At 43.5% G+C, this 20,614-nt stretch overlaps 1 protein-coding gene and 1 long non-coding RNA gene across 4 annotated transcripts; one reads left to right on the top strand and one right to left on the bottom strand.

Moving 5' to 3' along the window:
• Positions 1 to 349: 349 nt before the first annotated feature.
• LOC112661713 (uncharacterized) lies at positions 350 to 4,630 on the top strand. The gene is made up of 2 exons (XR_003137906.3): positions 350 to 862; positions 2,877 to 4,630. It is a non-coding gene; the product is annotated as an uncharacterized LOC112661713 (long non-coding RNA).
• ATP5PO (ATP synthase peripheral stalk subunit OSCP) lies at positions 1,089 to 10,731 on the bottom strand. 3 transcript variants are annotated; one of them, XM_049104517.1, is made up of 7 exons: positions 10,594 to 10,731; positions 9,296 to 9,346; positions 7,680 to 7,778; positions 5,212 to 5,341; positions 3,941 to 4,053; positions 1,563 to 1,649; positions 1,089 to 1,271 (listed from the first exon to the last, which is right to left on the bottom strand). In XM_049104517.1, exons 1-7 carry the CDS (start codon positions 10,684 to 10,686, stop codon positions 1,158 to 1,160), a joined length of 687 nt encoding a protein of 228 aa, XP_048960474.1. In that variant the 5' UTR covers positions 10,687 to 10,731; the 3' UTR covers positions 1,089 to 1,157. The 3 variants fall into 3 exon arrangements, with proteins under 3 accessions (XP_048960474.1, XP_048960473.1, XP_025305599.1); XM_049104516.1 differs by having other exon boundaries at positions 7,686 to 7,790; positions 10,594 to 10,728; XM_025449814.3 differs by having other exon boundaries at positions 7,680 to 7,790; positions 10,594 to 10,724.
• Between the last annotated feature and the right edge of the window lie 9,883 nt (positions 10,732 to 20,614).

Raw genomic sequence — 20,614 nt, forward strand, 5'->3', positions numbered from 1 at the left:
AGAGAAGCAGAAGTGTTGCTGCCTTTGGGTCTGGTCCCAGCCTGTGAAAACAGGACTCTGCTAACACTCGTCACCCTGCCTGCTGGTTGGCTGGAAAGGCCTTTGAGAATCAGCAAGGCCAACAGGCAAGAAGTTTAGCTTGAGCCGTGACTTCAGGGACCAAGGTCGCCATGCTGAACAGCTGCTTCCAGGGAGAAGAACGTCCCGATTTCCTACTCTGGGCTGAAACTCTGGGCTAGTCCTTGGTTGAGGACATTCACAGGGGTTGGGATCGCTATTCTGCTGGCTTCTCGGGCAGAGTGCACAGCCCTTCTCTGGCCCTCTGCCCTCAGTGGGATTGAGGGAATGAATACCTGTTAGCGCATTAATGGCATTCTTCCGGTAGATTCTAGAATGAAGACATCCTTTTGGCCAGAATCTAAGAACTTTTACAGAAAGCACTAGTGCCTTTACATTTAATAGAACACTGTGTCTCACAGACAAATCACTTTGGGGTCAAAAGGAGATGCACAAGAGTTAAATACTTGTTAGAATAATCAGATGAGCACCAGCTGGCTCTGTGTGAAGTACCCTATACAGACCCCATCCACCTGGCAGATGTGGGACCTGAGGGCACAGCAACAGGCGTTGGTCCACACATGGGAGAAGCGGAAAGAAGCAGGAAGGAGAGCACGGGGCAGCTGCCAAAGCCCTGGTCGGCACAGATTCTGGGGGCTCGGAGGACCACTTGCAGTATTGTTGCGGGACATGGGCACTAACCGCGGAAACTCCAGGATGGTAACTGACCTGGTTTGCTGGGGTCTTAACTTCACCTGCAGGCCAGCCCCCCAGGCTCCGGGCTCGGAGGCCAAGGACGGGAGAGGTAAGATACGATAGCTTAAGGACCCAATTGTGCCTGGCACAGAAGGCCTCACTAGACGTTAAATGTTTTTCCTAATATCACAAGCTTCCATAAATTCCTAAGATAATCTACACAAACTAAAATCTCCAACCAATGGGCCTTTTAACCTTCCAACTAGGGGGATTCTGAAGGGAAGATATAAACTAAGGCTCCCTGTATTTCCACTTCAAAAAAGATAAACAGGACATTCTGTTCAGGAAGCATTTTATTGTTGCTCCAAGTTTTAGGAGTTTTCACTGACAGATAATCAATACTTTCAGAAAACCTCCCGCATGGCCCTGCTCAGCTTCTGAATCTTGGTCCTTGCAGACATATCAGCATATTTCTCTCCAATACGGACAATCATTCCCCCCATGATTGACGGATCAACCTAGGAAAGAAAATAGGTTGGAAATGTGAAAAAGTGCTGGCATTTCATCGATCAAACAGAAAGATGAAAAGCTTTGAAAAGTCTGCATGTTGCACAAAGTAAGGTGTTATAATCACCATCTAGAGAAAAGCCGAAGTCAAATTGTGAACGGAGTCCATAATCATTTAAGTTGAAAATATAAAATTTCTATTATAAGCAATGTAGTATGTCATCAGGTTTAATCTTTCACTTCCTCCAGCCATTCGACGCTGTCAAACGAGCTGGGGAGGCACATCAGACATAGAGACCCACCTTAACTTCCAATTTCAATACTTGGCCTTTGCTTAGGAAGCTCTTCAGGACCGTTTTTAGTTCAGTAAGAGTGGCTTCATCCAAAGGCTAGAAAAGGACAAAATCATCCTTTAAACTTAGATAAGGCATAGCAGACACTTTCCATAGTAAAAGAAAAGGAAGAAACATCCCTGGCACCCGTCACGACGATGACAGGCCTCATGAGTGCCTGTGTGGGGTCACTGGGGAGCCATCCTGGAGCTGCCCGGCAGCAGCCACTCACCCCTGCTGTTTGGGGAGCAAGCCAAGGCTCTGCCCCACAAGAACAACTCCGAGCGCACACTGGGCGGCTCACTTATGGCCGGAAGTGCCACTTGCCTCCGTGTCTCTGCTCCCCAGTACGAGCGGTACCACAGGCACGAGTAAGGGGAAACCTGAAGTCAGTGATGCCTGATGACACAGGCTGCTTCTCCGGGCAGCCCTGTGGGCATGGGACGGGCTATTTCCCCAGATGGAAAGCTGCAGTTTAACCCAGTCCTACAATCTTGAAGACTCAGGGCTGACAGGAGCTCTGGAGGCACAGCTCTGTACTCTACTCTGACTGAGCAAGCACTGGACTTCCAGCCTGTGTTCTCCCCTCGTGACCCAGTCTCATTCCTGGTGAGGGGAGAATGCATACGGCTGAAGGAGAGGCCTCCAACCTGTCACAAATCATAGCTCCCCAGCTCCACATTCAGGAGTCCAAAAGCTAGCAGAAAAGCTTTCCATCTTTGCAAAGATCTAACAGTGCTTCTTGGGGGCGCACGAGGGGTGCTGTGAAAGCGTATAAATGTTTTATTTTTTAAGATTTTATTTATTTGAGAGAGAACAGGCAAGGGGAGGAGCAAAACGAGAGGGACAAGCAGACTCCTGCTTAATGTGGAGCCTGACTGAGGCGGGGGCTCAATCCCATGACCCTGAGATCATGACCGGAGCTGAAATCAAGAGTTGGATGCTTAATCGATGGAAACACCCAGGCACCCCAAGTCTACCAGTGTTTGATCAAAACACTATTTGCTGAGCTTCTGAGGTTAGAGAACTCTGAAGTATGTGCACACTTTCCACGTAGACACCTACTAGGTGCCGGGCACTTCACAGCCACCATCTCCTTTAATCTAGACGACTGGGCAGCAGGCAGTTCTTATGTCCATTTTTCATACGAGAGAACTAATGTTCAGAGCAGTTAAGAAACCCACCTAAGGTCCCATTTGCTCCAATACTCACAAGCAGTGTATTTCTATAGTCTGTGCCCTTAGTCATTAATCAAATAATACATTTTTGTTTTGTTTTAAACAGTGGAAACTTATTTACCCAGGAGCTTCAACATCAAAAGCATTAGCAACGGTTGCTTCTAAAAAACTTTCACAAAAATTGGCACCATTTAAAAAAAAACATGTCCTCATGATCTCTGAATGACGCGGAGCGGGGCCTGGCCTCTGGGATGGTGTGGCCACTGCCGGGTGAAGCCTTGCCCAGGCCCTCCCATCCAGAATGGCTGCGCTCCCACTGCGCTTGGAGGAACGCCTGAGCTCTGATGGTTCTCGGCTGCTTATGTGCTTCCTGGGACCAGCTACTGAGCTACAAACGTGCAAGTATGTTGTTATGTGTTAAAATGTCTCTTTGTAATTGTGGTCTCTTAGAATCAGAGTATCTTGTAAACGCCAGAAATACTAATCTGGACGAGGTCAGGTGCTGCATATACCAAGCACATCTACCATCCCCTGATAATTAAGCCCCACAGGCCGTTCTCCTGGACCGCCTCAACTGGAGTAGTAAGGAAACACGTAATTAGGACCTGAACATGCACTTCTGAAAGAGATGCCTTTGTTCAAATCCTGATTCCATGTTTTGTCACCTTGGGCAAGCAACTTAGTTTCCTCATCTACAAAGTAAGGATAATTCTACCTCCCATGGAATCCTGATGTTAAATAAAATAATGAATTACAAAGTACCTGGCATACAGGTTTCAAAAAAGCAGTGTCCATCATTACAGCCCACTTCCGCAAAGCAACAAGATCAAGGGGCCTGTGTGCCCTGTCCTCCACCACCAAAGATTAGACACTTTGCCAGGAACCTACTTAATAAGATCTTTACAAAGTAACTCAAACCTGTAAAGGAACATAAACCACTACTCCCTAACACATCTTAACCCGGTCTGGCCCTTCTGATTTGTCACTGGTTAGGGGGACACCAAGAAGGTACCTCCCAGAGTCGAACTGTGTAAGAACTGAAGCAAACCTCCTAAGTGGCAAGCCACTGTTATCAATTTCTGGATTTCAGCCTGTTTTTTTCTTTTCATTACACAAAATGTGATGCATGGAGTATCAAAGTAAATATAGTGGCAACAAGTGGTCACTTACAGACGCGGTGGTCACTGTGCACGGCACTTCTCCACGGTGCACACTCATCATGGTGGAAAAGGCAGAAATGACTCCAGGGGTATTGTTCAAGCGACCGTTCTCAGCAAGCAAATCTGGGGAAGTGAAGGGGTCTCAGGACCATGAAACTCACTCAAAACAGGTTATCCATAAGGTATTATATTCACCTCTAAAGCAAATTTAGATTTGTGGCCTTAAAATACTATATTCAATATCCTTTAAAAATGTGAATAAACGGGACGCCTGGGTGGCTCAGCGGTTGAGTGCCTGCCTTCGGCCCAGGGCGTGATCCTGGAGCCCTGGGATCGAGTCCCACATCGGGCTCCTTGCATGGAGCCTGCTTCTCCCTTTGCCTGTGTCTCTGCCCCTCTCTCTCTCTCTCTGTGTGTCGCTCATGAACAAATAAATAAAATCTTAAAAAAAAAAGAAAAAAAAAAGAATGTGAATACAAAGGAGATACAACTTCTTGTTGTTTAAAAAGTATATCCAGGGCAGCCTGGGTGGCTCAGTGGTTTGGCTCCTGCCTTCAGCCCAGGGCGTGATCCTGGAGACCTGGGATCGAGTTCCGCATTGGGCTCCCTGCATGGGGCCTGCCTCTCCCTCTGCCTGTGTCTCTGCCCCCTCTTTGTGTCTCATGAATAAATAAATAGAATCTTAAAAAAAAAAAAAAAAGTATATCCAATGTTTAAAAGAACCAGCACTGACAGGCATTTATATCAGTAAGGCGGGTGTAGGGGGAGGTCTCAGAGATCTGCAACAGGCATCTTCATCACAGCCTGTGGTCTGATTCTCCTATTTCTGGTTAGATTCCAGTGTTTGGCTACAAATCCCCAAATTAACATATATCTATATTCAAAGATGGTTTGCTTTGGAGCCCGTATTCTGGCTGACCACAGGACTTCAAAGTCAAGCCAAATGCACCAAAGAATCCACCTGTCTTCAAGGACAGAGGTACAGCCCTGGCTGCAAACCATTTTCTGGGTATGAATCCCACCGGTCTTCTCCATAGGGTGAAGGTACTGACTGTAATTATCTTCTTACATCCTAACATCCTTCAGACAGTGCTCCTCAAACTTTAATGCACAAACAATTCACCTGGGGAGCTAGTTAAGATGAAGATTCCGACTTAGCAGGTTGGCTAAGTCCTGAGACGCTTCACTGCCAAAAGGCAGGTAATGCTGATGCTCCTGATCCTTGGACATTTCCAATAGCAAGATTTCCAGCAGCTTCAGTGGAAAAGGTCTAATACTTACTGATCAGGTTGGATGTGATAGGAGAGAACCTCTCTTTTGCTGTCATGTCATTTAGGCTTTTCACTTTCACGGAACGCTTTATGTAGGGATTCATAATGGAAGCAGCCATTTTAGGTTCCTTCAAGATTTGCTGAAAGTACCAAAAAATAATTTCGTAAACTCCTTAAAGCATAAATGATCCTAGCTGCCACAACATACTTCTTTCGCATGAATCACGTATTTCGTTAATTAGCACTCAAGCACTTATGAAGAGAAGTTTACAATCAAGTACTTTTCATTGCCTTTGAGAATACTTTCTACCTTTATCTCATATATTTCTTGAAAAAATTTAAAAACACTTTGTAAGGTTTCTTAAGTCTATTTTTGCTTTTCAAGAGATTATTAAAAAATTAAGCAGCCAAAATAGTAAATTAACTGCATATTGTTAACGTATTTAATATGGGTAATCCTCTAGATTTTCACAAACTACGAGAAGGCTAGTGATGCTAACACTCATGTGCAGACCTAAAAAGGTGCTCTGATGGCAAAGGAGGCCTCCTTGTCATGCCCTGGGAGGGGGCCTCTATGTCTCAGCCTGGTCCTGCCCCTACCCTGTCTCTTACAGGGTCCCGTGAGAGACCTCTGGTGTTTCCAGAGAAGCCTCAGCCATTCTGGGATGGGAGGTGGCTACCAGGAGTGACAGCATGGGTCTCTATTTTGTTAATTCATAAATGTCTGTTTTCAGTGACCCAAGGTAACTTCTGGTACCCTGTTCCCCTCTGTATCAGGCCAGAGTTCAATGAACCAATGGCTGTTTCCATCTGGGCACCTTTCGTTCAATTAAATACCCCTGGCAGTCCCTTTTCTCAGGCTCCTGGCCAGAACTGTGAGTCTAATCCAGGCTACTTGTCACATACTAGCATCTAGGGCTAAAATTTCAATTTAAGTGACTCCATAAAAACAACACTTTCCCCTAAAAATTGCTGACTTACACAAATTAAAAGCATTCTGGTGTTTGGGGAATCCAGTATTTCATGTTTCTAGTTTTTTTCTGCTCCATCATCCAGTGGGAAAGCTTTGTAGTGGCATCTGTGTAGCATTAACACTTTCCTCTCAGTTCTAAAAAACTGCTAATTTTTTATAGAGACTTCAGGTAATTGCTTCCTTTCTATCTCTCTGTATCTTAACCGATTTCCAGGTTTTAGTCAAACCCCATTCTAAGAACCACAACCCAGGTCACGCTCTCTACTGTGAACACTGCTGTTCACGTTTAAAATGGGCATAAATGACAAGAGCGGGCAGTAAGTATCAGCTCCAAAAGAGCTGTGTGTGAGCCTGCCTGCTCTGTGTGGATCATGCCAACTAAGACCGCAAGCATCATCTGCAGACATAAAGGAATACAGAGCTAATGTTATCCACTAGGACAAAAGTTCTGATAAAAAAGCTTACAATGAAAAATGAACAAGTATCATCCTATGTGACTAGCCTGTGAGGGTTTTCTCTTCTGAACAGTAAGATAAAAAAATCTTTAGAAATAAGTGGATTAAAAATACAAGAACTTCTGAAAGCATAATACCAAAAAAGAGCAAAACTTTCTTGGGAGAGGGTATAGACTCCACCTTCAATCTAGAACTCAAAGAGGAGAATTTCAGGATGCCTGGGTGGCTTAATGGTTGAGCGTCTGCCTTCGGCTCAGGGTGTGATCCTTAAGTCCTAGGATTAAGTCCCACATCAGGCTTCCTGCGTGGAGCCTGCTTCTCCCTCTGCCTGTATCTCTGCCTCTCTCTCTGTGTCTCTCATGAATAAATAAAATCTTTGGGAAAAAAAAAAGAGAGAGAGAATTTCTGCTGTAAACAAAATGGGCAGGAACCTGTTAACTAGAAAATGGAGTTAAAATTACAGCAGATTTTCCCCTTTAAGTTACATAGTAGACTTCGGTTAATTCAATTATTTTACTCTTTATGTTAAAAAAAATGTTAAAATGGACTCCCTTGTAAGCTTCATTATCTTTATCAGTTCTCTATTATCATTACAGAGCCCATATGACTTTCCTAATTTTGCTGCCCAGCATGCTGTGCTTGGTCATTTTCCTCTCACATCTTGGGAATAAAATAAAAATTGAAACTGAGGAAAGGCTTCAAAAGGAAAAGAAATTCCTAGTAAGGCACGTTATAATACATTCTAAAAACTATTTTGAAAATACCTGAAATACAAACACAGATTTTCAAAGGTGACTTCTATTTCTCCTCTAAGCCCCAAGTCTTGGTTCCTAATATTAATATCCTGGTATGTATCTGCCTGTACCTACCACACAACAGGTTCAAAATATTAATACCCACTACTATCACTATCAACATGATTTCGGGTTTTTTCTTTTTTTATAGTTCATTTTCTCTCAGGATATGTCTCATTAGGGCTACACGGCCAAATAACCAAAACAAAAAACATATGATCGAAATTTAGTAAGTAATGAACAAAAAACTACTTACTGCTACTCTCAACAATTCCTTTTCTACTTGTTCCAGTTTATTCTGTTTCGATGCAGCAGAATAAAGAGCAGTGGCATAGCGACCTTCGATACCATATATCTGAACAGGTGGCTTTAAAAAATGGATGGAGTAGAGAAGGAAGAGGAAAGGAAAATCAGTTAAGACAATATCATACTGCCAACAAGGATTTAACATTTATATTAAAAAATGACATCATTTATAGCACACAACCCTTTAAAGATGTCATCGAAGAGCTATTTTGAATGGCAATTCTCCAATAAACCAGAGCTGTTTCCATGGCCAGGTCACTCAATCTTTGAACTTCCAATTTTTCATCTTAAAAGTGCTGAGGACACAGGGTGTCCCTTTCAGCTCTAACTATAAGTCAATTACCTTAATTCTGAGATGAACTCATGCTTCCTTTGAACTCAGTAACTAATCAGTTCCAAGTACTGGAGATTTTAAACACTGATAGAAGGCAGTTTTGTACGTTAGAGCCAAGAAAACAGGTATTAATGAAACATATACAAGTATATCTTTATACATTTCACAGTAACATTATAAATTACTCCTGGGGTGCCTGGGTGGTTCAGGCAGTTTAGCGTCTGCCCTTGGCTCAGGTCATGATGAGACCCACGTCATATGGCTCTCTGCTCAGTAGGGACTCTGCTTCTCCCCCTCCACCACCCACCCTCTGCTTGTGCATGCCCTCTGTTTCAAATAAAATCTTTAGAAAAATATTTATTTATTGATAAGAGACACAGAGAGAGAGGCAGAGGCACAAGCAGAGGGAGAAGGAGGTTCCCCAAAGAGAGCCCGATACGGGACTCGATCCCTGGACCCCAGGATCAAGCCCTGAGCCACAGGCAGATGCTCAATCGCTGAGGCACCCAGGCGTCCCATGAATGAAATCTTAAAAAAAAAAAAAAAAAAATTTCCCTTACAGTGCCTTCTCATCAATGTTCAGTTTAATAGAGCTCTAACAACTTAAGTAAGTGCCTGGTCCTTGAATTATTTTCACAAAAAACTACAGGCTTTTTCCTATATATGACTACAACATGCTTGGTGGTGCTATACGGTCATAGTGAGAAAGCTAAGGCCTGGAATGAGAAAGATTTAGTCCAGCTCTAAGACCAGGCTGAGTAACACTGGGCAAGTTTTCCAGAGTCGGCTTCCGCTTTTGTAAATGGGAAGGCCAGCTACTTTCCAGCACTGTAATGGGGTTTGAGAAGTTCTCAGAGGAATGCATGGATGGCTCAGTGGTTGAGCATCCACCTTTGGCTCAGGTCCTGGGATCGAGTCCTGTCCTGCATCAGGCTCCTTCTCCCTCTGCCTGTGTCTCTGCCTCTCTTTCTGTGTGTCTCATGAATAAATAAATACAATCTTTAAAAAAAAAAAAAAAAGGAAATTCTCATAAACGTTATGCATGGGCCTGCCGCACATCCCACATTCAACGTATTCCATTCCCTGCCCTCATGCACACATCACCTTTTGGAAACCACAGATCACGCAGAAAGGTTTAGGTGGCACTTATACAAACATCTATGCCCTACTGTATTGCCGTTGGACTCACACATGTTCATCTACTCCACAATTAATTAGAAAAGGGGACATACCCTCACGAGCTTGGAAAACGGCCTGACCACAGATGTGCTAAAGCACCGCACCTTTAAAACAGTAATAAAACATTTCAAACGATTAGTTTCCGAGTATCATCACACAGATTACCATGAGCTGCTATTTATCCCCTAGGGGTAAAGTCCCCCCCCCCCCCCATTGAGATTCATCCCTAGTTGCCTGGGAAATAGGCTTTCCCACCAACTCCCCAGTTTTGCTAGAAACAGGCTGAGGCTAGCACACGTCAGTGTAAGAGAGAAAACACAAATTTGGCTGAAATACAGTTTTCAAAAAAAACCCCAAGATGATGATGATGATTTTCAAAAAAACCCCAAGATGATGATGATTATTTGCATTTATATCGCCACCCGTGTATTATTATTATTTGCATTTATATTTCCACCCGTGAGGAAGGATTTTAGTTTAAAAAAAAAAAAAAAAGGGAGGCTTCCAGTCGTGATGTGCAAGAGATACACCTTCTTAGAAACCAAATGATATAGGAAAACGGAGACTGATCCTCTGAGCATTGCAGCCGTCTAACGTGAGCCCAAGCCCTAGTTCTCAGACACGGGATCTGGCCTCCCGAGGAACCGAGCTGGAGCTCGTTTAAATAGCATCTGCAAGGGCACAGGTCACCTTAACATAATATCTCAAATCTGCAGCGTTATTACACCAAAACTGGCTGCGGGGATCCAAATACTTCATCACGCATGAACACTCAGCCAAGCGGCGAGGCGTCGTGCCATGCACCGTGCTGCCTTGTAGCCTAAACAGCACGGCTTTCCCTTCCCACTCCATCTTCCGTGTGACTCTGCGGGCTCGAATCTCAGCTCTGTGCACCCCTTACTGGCTGGGCGGCCAAGGCCGAGTCACTTAAACGCTTCCGTCTCTTTCTCTTTGCACAAAGGTGAAAAATGGGCTTTGCAAATAATCCTGAAGCGTTACTGGTGGGCCCCTGAGAGGTTTAGGCACAACGACAGAGTTAAAGGACTGGGGGCGTGGGGCGTGTCCTTTCCTCGGCGTCCGGGGCAGGCCCCCCGCCCCCGCGTTGCTCCTCAAGCTCAGCGGCGTCCCGAGGCTGTGCTCCGGACTCCCCAAGGTCAGGCGCGCGTCCCCCTGCGCCCCCCGCCCGCAGGGCGCCGGCAGGGCCGCTCGCCCCCACTCGCCGGGCCCCACGACGCCGACGGCGGCCACGCTGTCCCAGCTGCGGCCTCGCCCCGCGGCTCCTAGGGCTCTGGCACATTCCGCCCTAAGAGGGATCCTCTCGCTAGTTTTCAGGACCTCCGTTCTCTCTCACCTGCCGGGACAGCCCGGACACCGCTGGGGCGGCCATCTTCTCCGGGGGGCTGTAGGTCAAACCCGCGTCAGAGAGACTCAAGGGCGCACGCATGCGTCAGCGTAGCCGCTCGGCCCTCTGGGAAATGTAGGCGCAGGTGGTCAGGCCGCATGCGCAGGGGTCGCCGTCAGGCTGGGAGTTGTGGTTCTTAGAAACAAGTGTTAAAAGAGTTGGACCCGCTGAGCTAGCGAGCTCGGACAGCGCCTTAAGTTGAAATCCTTGTTACCACGTAATCCTTACTGTACGGTGGATTTGTTGTCCCTCGTTTTCAAATTTCCATCTAGACAAATAGATAAGTTAGATAAATATTTCCATTTTCAATTTCCATTTAGGGGCAGCCCCGGTGGCGCAGCGGTTTGGCGCCGCCTGCAGCCTGGGGTGTGATCCTGGAGACCCTGGATCGAGTCCCACATCGGGCTCCCAGCGTGGAGCCTTCTTCTCCCTCTGCCTGTGTCTCTGCCTCTCTCTCTCTCTCTGTGTCTATGAATAAATAGATAAAATAAATAAATTACCATTTAGATAAATAGATAAATTAGATAAATATTTCCATTTAGATAAATAAATAGTTCCATTTTAAATTTCCATTTAGATAAGTAGATAAATTAGATAAATATTTTCATTAGATAAATAGATAAATAAGTTGCATTTATTCCCCAATGCACTGCAGCTCCTTGGATATGGCCATAATAGTGGTTTGTGATTACTTGAGTTTTGGGGTTTATTTAATGGTTGATTTACATGGTAGTTTATTTAATGCAATTATTTGAATTTTAGGGTTTATTTAAACCACATATATAGTTTCATTTTTTATGTTGAGTCTCAGGACAGCTCTGAGACGTAGGTAGTCTGGTACTACCCCCCCACCCCCCACCCCCGCATATGTCCCATTTCACATTGATGACTAGCATCATTAGGATCTTTTATCCCTTCTTTCCTCCGCGTCCAAAGGATGTATCAAGCTCAGTTCTTCCCTCTGCATAAAAGGAAAGGAGCTGTAGGGCTCCAGCTGCAACTCTTCCTGCTCAGTGCCTGCCTGGGCGGTGACAGCTCCTACCTCCACCCCCTCCACCCCTCCACCCCCTCCACCCCCCCACCCCCATCTCACCACCAACTCGTTGGTCTGTAAGGGGATATGAGGTTCCCGGTGCCTGAATTCTTGATTCTGGGTAGAGCACAGTGGTTATCCGAGGTTATCTTGGGGTTTGAGCAAGTGTGACATTGAAACTGAAAACCCAACACTAGCCTTGGCCAGTTTCTCTGCATTCACAAAAACAAGCGATTTTCAGCCTATTTCACCCTAAATGGAGCTTACTCTTATTTTCCTCTTCTGTACAGTAGAGAACTGGCGAGCAGAGCACGGGTGGGTCGGAGTTCCCTGGTTGAAATTAAGGGGTTCCGCGGTCAATTAAGTTTTTTTTTTCCTGTTCAGATCCGTTACAGGAACACAGATTAATATTCATTAGTTTACCCTTGTAAAGAGCAGTTTTCTCCCCATACATAATACTTGTAAGAATGCAGAAAAGTGCAGGGAATATAATTACTGTCTTTTTCATCACTCAGAGGCAGCTGTTGTCAATATTTGAGTGTCAGCATTTGAGCAGTTTTTTTCAGTATTATAATGGGTATTATAATAATACCTGCCTTATAGATTATTAGGAAAATAAAGATGTTATATGTATATGAAGTATTTAGAGCAATTGCCTGGCACAGTGGCACTCAGTGTTAGTTCCTTATTTTGCATTTGTTGTTGTTACATATATGGATTATAATTTATATACAATTTAGTTTCTTGCCTTTTTCCTTAATACAAGAGGAAAAAGAAATTATATGTGATTTATGAATGTGTGCTTACAATATAATATAGGAATATTTCAAAGTTCTATAATTTTCATAAGCATATTAATGGCTGCAGAATAACCCATCAAGTGAATATTCTGTATCTTAATTATTCATCTGAACATAATTCAGATGGTTTCCAGGTGGGTTTTTTTTTCCCCATTTTAAACAATACTGCATCTCCTGAGCATCTTAAATACAAACTTTTTTTTTTTCATACTTAGAATAACATCCAAGTAGATTTCCAGAAGCAACACAACTTAGTGAGAGGACATATACTTTAGAAGCTCTTGCTGCATGAAGTTAGGCTGCTTTTTAAAAGATTAAACCTATTTACACTTTCACTAGCAGAGCATATAAACCCATGTTTCACGTCACTATGCATACTATTTTCAGAGGCTATTTTCAAATTAGCTTAATGGAAAGTATATCCATTATGCAATGAATATAAATTTATTGAGTACCTATTATGTGCAGGCAGCTCTTCTATGGCCTGAAGATACAGTAGGGTACAAGACAAAGTGCTTGCCTTCGTACACCTTACATTTTATGTGAAATCAAACCACAAAACCCATGATTTCTAATATGTGGATGTTAATAGATATAATGTGAATTGAAAGTTCTGGGGCCAAATACACTTGGAAATTTCTAGATTCTTTACTGTATTGATCATAATAAGTAACCTGTAAAGTTGCATAACACCATGGAGATATGCTCTACGGTCTTTGCATTTATCCCCGATGCATTCCAGCTCCTTGGATAAGGCAATAATGGTTTGTGATTACTTGAGTTTTGGAGTTTATTTAATGGTTAATTTATTTGATAGTTTACTTAATGCAATTATTTGAGTTTTAGGGTTTATTTAAACCACATATATAATTTCATTTTTATATTGAGTCTCAGGACAGTTCTGAGACATAGGTAGTCTGGTACTCCCCCCCACCCGCTTTGCAGGTGCGGAGACTTCTCAGGTCCTGTTTAGACAGCTCATTTAGGAAATGGCAGTTCTGGGGCTCTGGATGTATTTCTGAGCATGGGATTTTGATGTCAGTGTATACTGCTTACATCTTGGTGATTTGGACTATGATTTGTATAATGGGAGAAACACAGAAGAAGCCCTGAAGCCTGATGTCTTTGCATTTAAACCTCCCTTCCACCTGCTCTTGGATTGGTGGACATCTGCTGGACTCTCACCACAGGCAAAACACTGCAGTGCAGGCCAGGGTCCCAGAGGCAAACCCCCACGAACGAGCAGCTGGCAGCAGTTTCCCATCTGTATGACTGCCGTACTTTCTCCTACACAAGAACAGAGAAGTTGGAAAAAAAAAAATTTATTCCATAGAAGAAGAGAAAAGACTTAGCATATTGCTTTCTCTCTGTATAACCTTAAATTGTTTAAAAATTGTTAATTTAGGGGTAGCCTGGGTGGCTCAGCGGTTTAGCATCACCTTTAGCCCAGGGCCTGATCCCGGGGACCTGGGAACAAGTCCCATGTCAGGCTCCCTGCATGGAGCCTGCTTCTCCCTCTGCCTGTGTCCTGCTTCTCTCTCATGTGTCTCTCATGAATGAATAAATAAATAAAATCTTTTAAAAAATTGTTAATCTAGGTGTGGCCAGTAGAGTCAAAGGGACGTGCCACAGGCTGTCAGCGCGGGCCACAGTAGTAGCAAAACCCAAACGTCAAATCTCGACTTTTTAATTTTATTCTTTCAATTCCAAACAAATACTTTTCACAGTTTTATTTTCTCTACAAAGGCACCATGTGTTGGCATGGAAAACAGCAGCATGGTGTCATGAGACCCTCAACTGCATGTTTTAATAAATAAAGTGACTTTCTCCTTGACCCAGCAACTCAGAAATCTCAATGTTCACCATACTCACTTTAAAAAAAAATATTTTAAAAAATATTTAAGGTTTTTAAGTAAATTTTAGTTAACATATAGTGTAATATTAATTTCAGAGGTAGAATTTAGTGATTCATCACTTACATACAACACCCAGTGCTCATTATATCACATGTCCTCCTTAATGCCCTTCACCCAGTTACCCCATCCCCCCAATACCTCCCCTCCAGTGACCCTCAGTTTGTTTCCTCGAGTTAAGAGTCTCTTATGGTTTGCCTCCCCACCCCTTCTCTTTTTCCTTTCCCCTATGTTCATCTGTTTTGTTTCACTTCAAAACAGAGGAAAAAAAAGGAAACAAATGTCTTCTCATAAAAGAATGGTTTTAAAAGTGCAATATTATGCAGCCATTACAATGAAATTAAAAAAAAATACTTAACAAGATAGAAAAATATTTGATGACACTGAGGAAAAAATTTACAAACTACATTTTGTATTTTTCTATAATGAACATGTGTCGCTACCATAATCAGGAAAAAAAAAGAGATGCCATGATCCTGTCACTTACCTATGTGCCTCATTAAGAAGAGATACACCTGGATCCCTGGGTGGCGCAGCGGTTTGGCGCCTGCCTTTGGCCCAGGGCGCGATTCTGGAGACCCGGGATCGAATCCCACATCAGGCTCCCGGTGCATGGAGCCTGCTTCTCCCTCTGCCTGTGTCTCTGCCTCTCTCTCTCTGTCTCTCTGTGACTATCACAAATAAATAAAAATTAAAAAAAAAAAAAAAAAAAAGAAGAGATACACCTGTCCTAGTTTCTGATAACATTCAGCCTCTGACATGAAGAGGAATGACTTGAAGTTGACACGTTCCATGAAGGACCAGCTTCCAAAGTTGGACCAAAGCACTTCCAAGATGTCTTTCCAAGTTTGGCTTCAGCCTTGACTCCACCAGCCTCAGGACATTTTTCTTTAGCTTTGCAGAATACATACTGAGGATGGTATCTTCAGAACAAGTGATGGTAATAAGATTTTACCTACATGTTTTGTTACATTGAACGGACCTGGGAAATATTTGCATTATTCGTGTCTTTTTTTCTCTTGGGCTGAATTCTGCATCAATTTTCTCTTTCTTTTTGTTTTCTTCTCTGGTGAATTTATTTTGAGAATCATGCACGGATCCCTAATAGCAGTCCAGCGCCCTGTACTTGCTCAGGGCTGCAGGCTGGCAGCTCCACTTCAGAACTTCATACGTAGTCTACCTTTCTATTTAAACCTAAGAACAGGAAAATGACTTTGGCAGCTTTCTAACACAGGTCTATGGCATTTCCCCCATTGGCAAATTGAACTCCAATAAAAAAAAATACAATTAAAAAAATAAAGGGGGGCTTTAGGGAGGCCCTGGTAATCAGCAGGAGGCCCCTGAGCTGGAATGGATCGGGCTTTGAACAGGAAAAGATGTTGAGGAAAACACAATGGGATTCCAGGTACTGTGACCATACAACTTTACCTGTTTATCTTTAGGGTTTGGGGCATCTGCTGCAGAGGGAAAGAGGAACGAGCAAATAAAACACAGTAAAAAAAGGCTTGGTGGCTTTTCTGGAGTCCTTGGAGAAAGCTGTGTTGGGGGTGGTCTGCAGCATTGACCATCAGGATCTGAAGGTGACAGAGGGAGGACCGGCTTTGGGGGAACTGGTACCCCATGCTGGGCACTGGCCTCTTCCTTCCCCTTCCTCTCAAGGCCTGTGGGTCACACCACCTTCAATCGGTCACCAACTCAGCATTCAAGGTCACTGCTCTGGCTTAACCTAGTCCAGGTTTCTGAAGAATCATCCCGACACTGGGGGGAGCCATCTCCTCACGTTGCAGACCCAGCCTCTGGCCTCAATCAATTTCTTTCTAGAGCTTTCCCTGTTCAAACCTCAGTGTGAGGAGCTCAGCAAGCAGGAATCAGGGTATTGTGAGACTGACCAACAAAACAGTCCCTGAGCGATGCTCTCATGCAGGCTGTGCGTATTTCTGGGTCAGGCAGGTACAGTCTCCTGTTCCCACTGCCCAACATCAGGGCAGAAGCTCGCCCCTCCAATGTCTCTTCAGCTCCTCACCCGACCCCCTGGGCCCTCGCACTTTCTGCAGCAACAATCAGCTCTCAGGACGTAATGGTAAACAAGAAAGCATTGAACACCATTTACTTAAAAAGAAGAAAAAAAGAGCATGTATATTTGGTGCAAATAAAAATGTGAGCACACTAAAGGCTTTGTAGAGTTTGGTGTGAAACAGGAAAGTATACGGTAAAAAAAAAAAAAAAAAAAAGGAAGGGGAGGAATTATACATTTTTTTCTTTGCACAAGTATTTGGCTGTAGTAAAAGTGAAAGTAAAAGTCAGGGCGAGGAATGCAGGCAGCCTGGAAGGGACTTGCTCCCAGAAAGTGGGGACCCTGGCACCGGCACGTAGGGTTCAGTAGGGTTCTGAACCACCCAGGGAAGAGATGTGATCTTCCTGGATCCCACAGTGGGATGAACTTCCCAAGATTGTTGATAAAACGTGGTGCTAGAGCAGTCATTTGTTGTTTTAACCAGTGAAGAAGCACCCAGAGAGGAATGGCTGCTTTGAGGTTCCTGGTTAAGTGAGGCTGGGGCTCTGTTTGGGGTCATGCAGTTTGGTGCCAAGAAAGCAGAGAAGAACACAGGGAGCCCGGTGGCCACAGCTGACCCCATGGGGCTGGGAACCACACAGTTGAGGTGATTTGAGTATAAAGGAAGCTTTTTCTACCTCCAGGTTTAAAGGTAGCCATGGTTTCTATAGCAAATGAATTAGTGTGACCCTGAGAATGGCCCCTGTGACTCAGGAGTGGTAAGGAATCCTGAAGATTTTCATTTGCTGAGTACCTCCCTTGGGGGTGGGGGTGGGGGGCAGATGGGGCTGGTGACATATTTCTGTGGATTTTGATCCTAAGCATAGGATTGTGAGGCTGGATAAAAGCATTACCTATTTTGAGTTTTTTAGGAAATAAGGGAGTTAGGAGTGGGCTGGCCTTTGGAGACTGACATCAAGTCTGCAGGAAAACCGAGGAGTCCAGATCATCTATATTGTATGGCTTAAAATGGGATAGAGGACCATCTCCTAATTCATTCATTCATACGAGCATTAATTCATTTAGCAACCATCCACTGTGTGCTAGAGATCATGACAGATGCTGTAGGGAATGAGGGTAACCAAGACAGATCCTGCCTTCGAGGGTGTGTTGCCAATTCCCTTTGAATCGTTTTTAACTTTAAAAAATCACCTTTCCTTTGTTATACTCCAGAAGAACCTGGTATGAGCGTTTGTCTAAAAATCAAAAGCACTAAATTGCACATAATTTTATAAACTCTGGGCTTTCTTTAATCTTTGAGTCTTTCCAAGCCCCAAAGAGACAGCAAGCTCCTCCTGTCATATCTTGGCAACTAATTGAAGCAATGAAAGGGAAAGAAATGATAAAAATAAATCATTCCAGTTGGCGGAGCATTGCTGTGTGGTTCTCCAAACAGTTGTTCATCAGAAATGAAATTGGTACCATCTTGATGGTACTGGATCACATTGGTCCCCTTGTGATGATGACAATAATACCTGTTCTTTCCTCCTGTGAGGTGTGACAATGCTGTGCACCCTGGAATCGACCGAGTTTATATAATCCAGATCTACTGACATTCTAGATGGCATGGAAATTTTCCTCTTTTGTGTTTTAACTCCAGAAGTTTCTCGAGAACATTCTAGAAGTAGACCTGTGGGCAGTAGCCATCACTTCTGGCTCCTGATTCAAATCAACTGTGGAACTTAAAAAAATACAGATAAATACTAAAGACATGAATTAGAATCTACATGTATATTTCATTTTTAATTAATTGCTGAGCTTGAACATTCAATGATTGGGTAGGGATGAAATAAATCATAGCATAGCTATGATGGAATACTATACTGCCATCTAAAGTTATGGTGAGGAAGAATTTCCTGAGTTGAGAAAATATTCATAATGCATTGTTAAGTTAAAAAAAGCAAGCTCAAAAGAGTATTAGGTGTACAACAGGATGATATTTTTGTTAAACCATCCTGTGTTTGTATGCATCCTACAGAAGATCAGAGGGAACAATGCAAATATGTTGAGGGTGGTAACCTCTGAGTGGTGATTTTTGTTTGTCTTTTCCTTTGCTTTCCTTGTTTTCTAAGTGTTAAGCATCAGTCATATATTACTTTTACACTGAGGAAAAACTCAATAAATGTTGATGGTTCCCTCTTCAAGAACAACATGATGAAAAGGAGCAAAGAAGTTAGATACACTGCTTCATCTGTCCATCCATGCATCCATCCGATCCATCACCCACCCATCTATCTATCCATCCATCCATCCATCCATCCATCCAACATCCATTCATCCATCATCCATCCATGTATCTATCCATCATCTATTCATCCATCATCCATCCATCCATGCATCCATTTATCCATCTATCCATCCATCCATCCACCCATCACCCATTCATCTATCATCAATCCATCCATGCATGCATGCATCCATCCATGCAGCCATTCATCACCCATCCATCATCTATTCATCCATCATCTATCTATCCATCCATGCATCCATCCATCATGCATTCATCTATCATCCATGCATCCATCTATCCATCCATCCATCATCCATCCATCCATGTATCTGTCCATCCATCCATCACCCATTCATCTATCATCCATCTATCATCCGTCCATCCATCCATCCATCCATCCATCCATCCATCCATCCATACGTGCATACATACATTTACTTTTTCATGATTTTTATTTAACCTTAGATTTTTAAATTAATTTTATTTTGTCTTTTTTCCCTATTTATTAAGATGAAAATGCCTTAAGCATCTGCCGTGTGCCTGGCACTGATAATTTTAGGCACTTGGGCAAAGTCCAGTGCTGTGGTTCTCACTTACCCTCCAGCATGCCCAAGAAATAGAGAGGAGCTCATTCAAATGCAGAGTTCTTCCCTTGAGCCTTCTGGAGGAGTAATTCCAGATGGGGCCTGGGAATTTCCTATTTTGAACAAGGGCCCCAAATTGTTCTAAACAGATGATCCCATACCGGCCTTTGAGAACCTAGAAGGAGTGGGCACATTGGTTTAAATAGTTTAAAGCCTAAAGCTGATGAAAAAAATGTCAGAATGCAAAAATCTGGTGTGTTGGTTCCATTGTGGAATTTGACTTAACTGCCCCAGGGTGTCCCTGGACCCATGCTCCTTAACCTCATTGTCTTATTGTAGAATGCAACAGGTTAAGTGGGTGACAATTAAAATATACCCAATATATACCCAGCCTCCTTGAAGGATGCAGCAAACACTTTCCTTCCTTAAGAACAGTCAGAGAGCAACAGCGGAAGAAGTAGTAGTAATCCAAATAGCAGCCATCACTTATTAAGGGGTGAGTGTGTCCCAGCCACTCCTCCAGGCACTGTAGACTCATCTACTCAAAATCCATGGGTTACCTATGCATAAGATCATCCCTGTTTTACAGAAGAAGAAACTGAGGTTTAGTGAGGTTAATTAACACATACAGGGTTACTTGGCCTGTCATTTGGCTTGTCTCCAAGAGTCCGTGGGCTCAACTGCTGTATTGTTCAGCCCCCAACTCTATAAGTGGCCACGAAGCAACCTCCTGATGGGAAGCTGCCTGCAGGGCTCAAGAGTATTGACCACCCAGGCAGCTTGTGCTAGGTGGCCCCGGCTGAATGCTTCCTGGTGTTAAATTATTATTTAACTTCAACCTTCTAAAACTGTGCCCTTCATGGTTCCAACTAGCACAAAGTTAAAAACACTTGATAAAATGCATAAAACACAGCCAGCAGCGTATTTCCAAATCACATTGTAAGCCAGGCAGCATTTGCCTGAGAAACACATCCTTGGGGGCAAAACAGTTAAGAGAACTTCCATTGAGTCAGAGAACAGGGGCATCTGTTGAGCCAGGACAAGTTGGGGATTCGGGAAGACCTGGGCCCTGCAGAAACAGCCTTGGGAGGGCTTTGACAAATACAGGGAAATTTTACTACAGGTTTTGTTTAGTACCCAAACCCAAGATTGGAAGAAGACTTTTTTTGTTACCCTACCCCCAGATATTTTTCACTCTTTTTGTTAATAGTGTGATGTGCTATTATTATGATTTCAATGTTTTGTTTTATTGAGATACAATTCACATACCATATATTTGCATACCCTTTTAAAACGTACATTTCAGGGGTCATTATAGTCACAAGGTTGTGCTGCTATTACCACTGTCTAATTCAAG

Source organism: Canis lupus, chromosome 31 (assembly GCF_003254725.2).
Source record: "Canis lupus dingo isolate Sandy chromosome 31, ASM325472v2, whole genome shotgun sequence".
Classification (NCBI taxonomy): domain Eukaryota; kingdom Metazoa; phylum Chordata; class Mammalia; order Carnivora; family Canidae; genus Canis; species Canis lupus.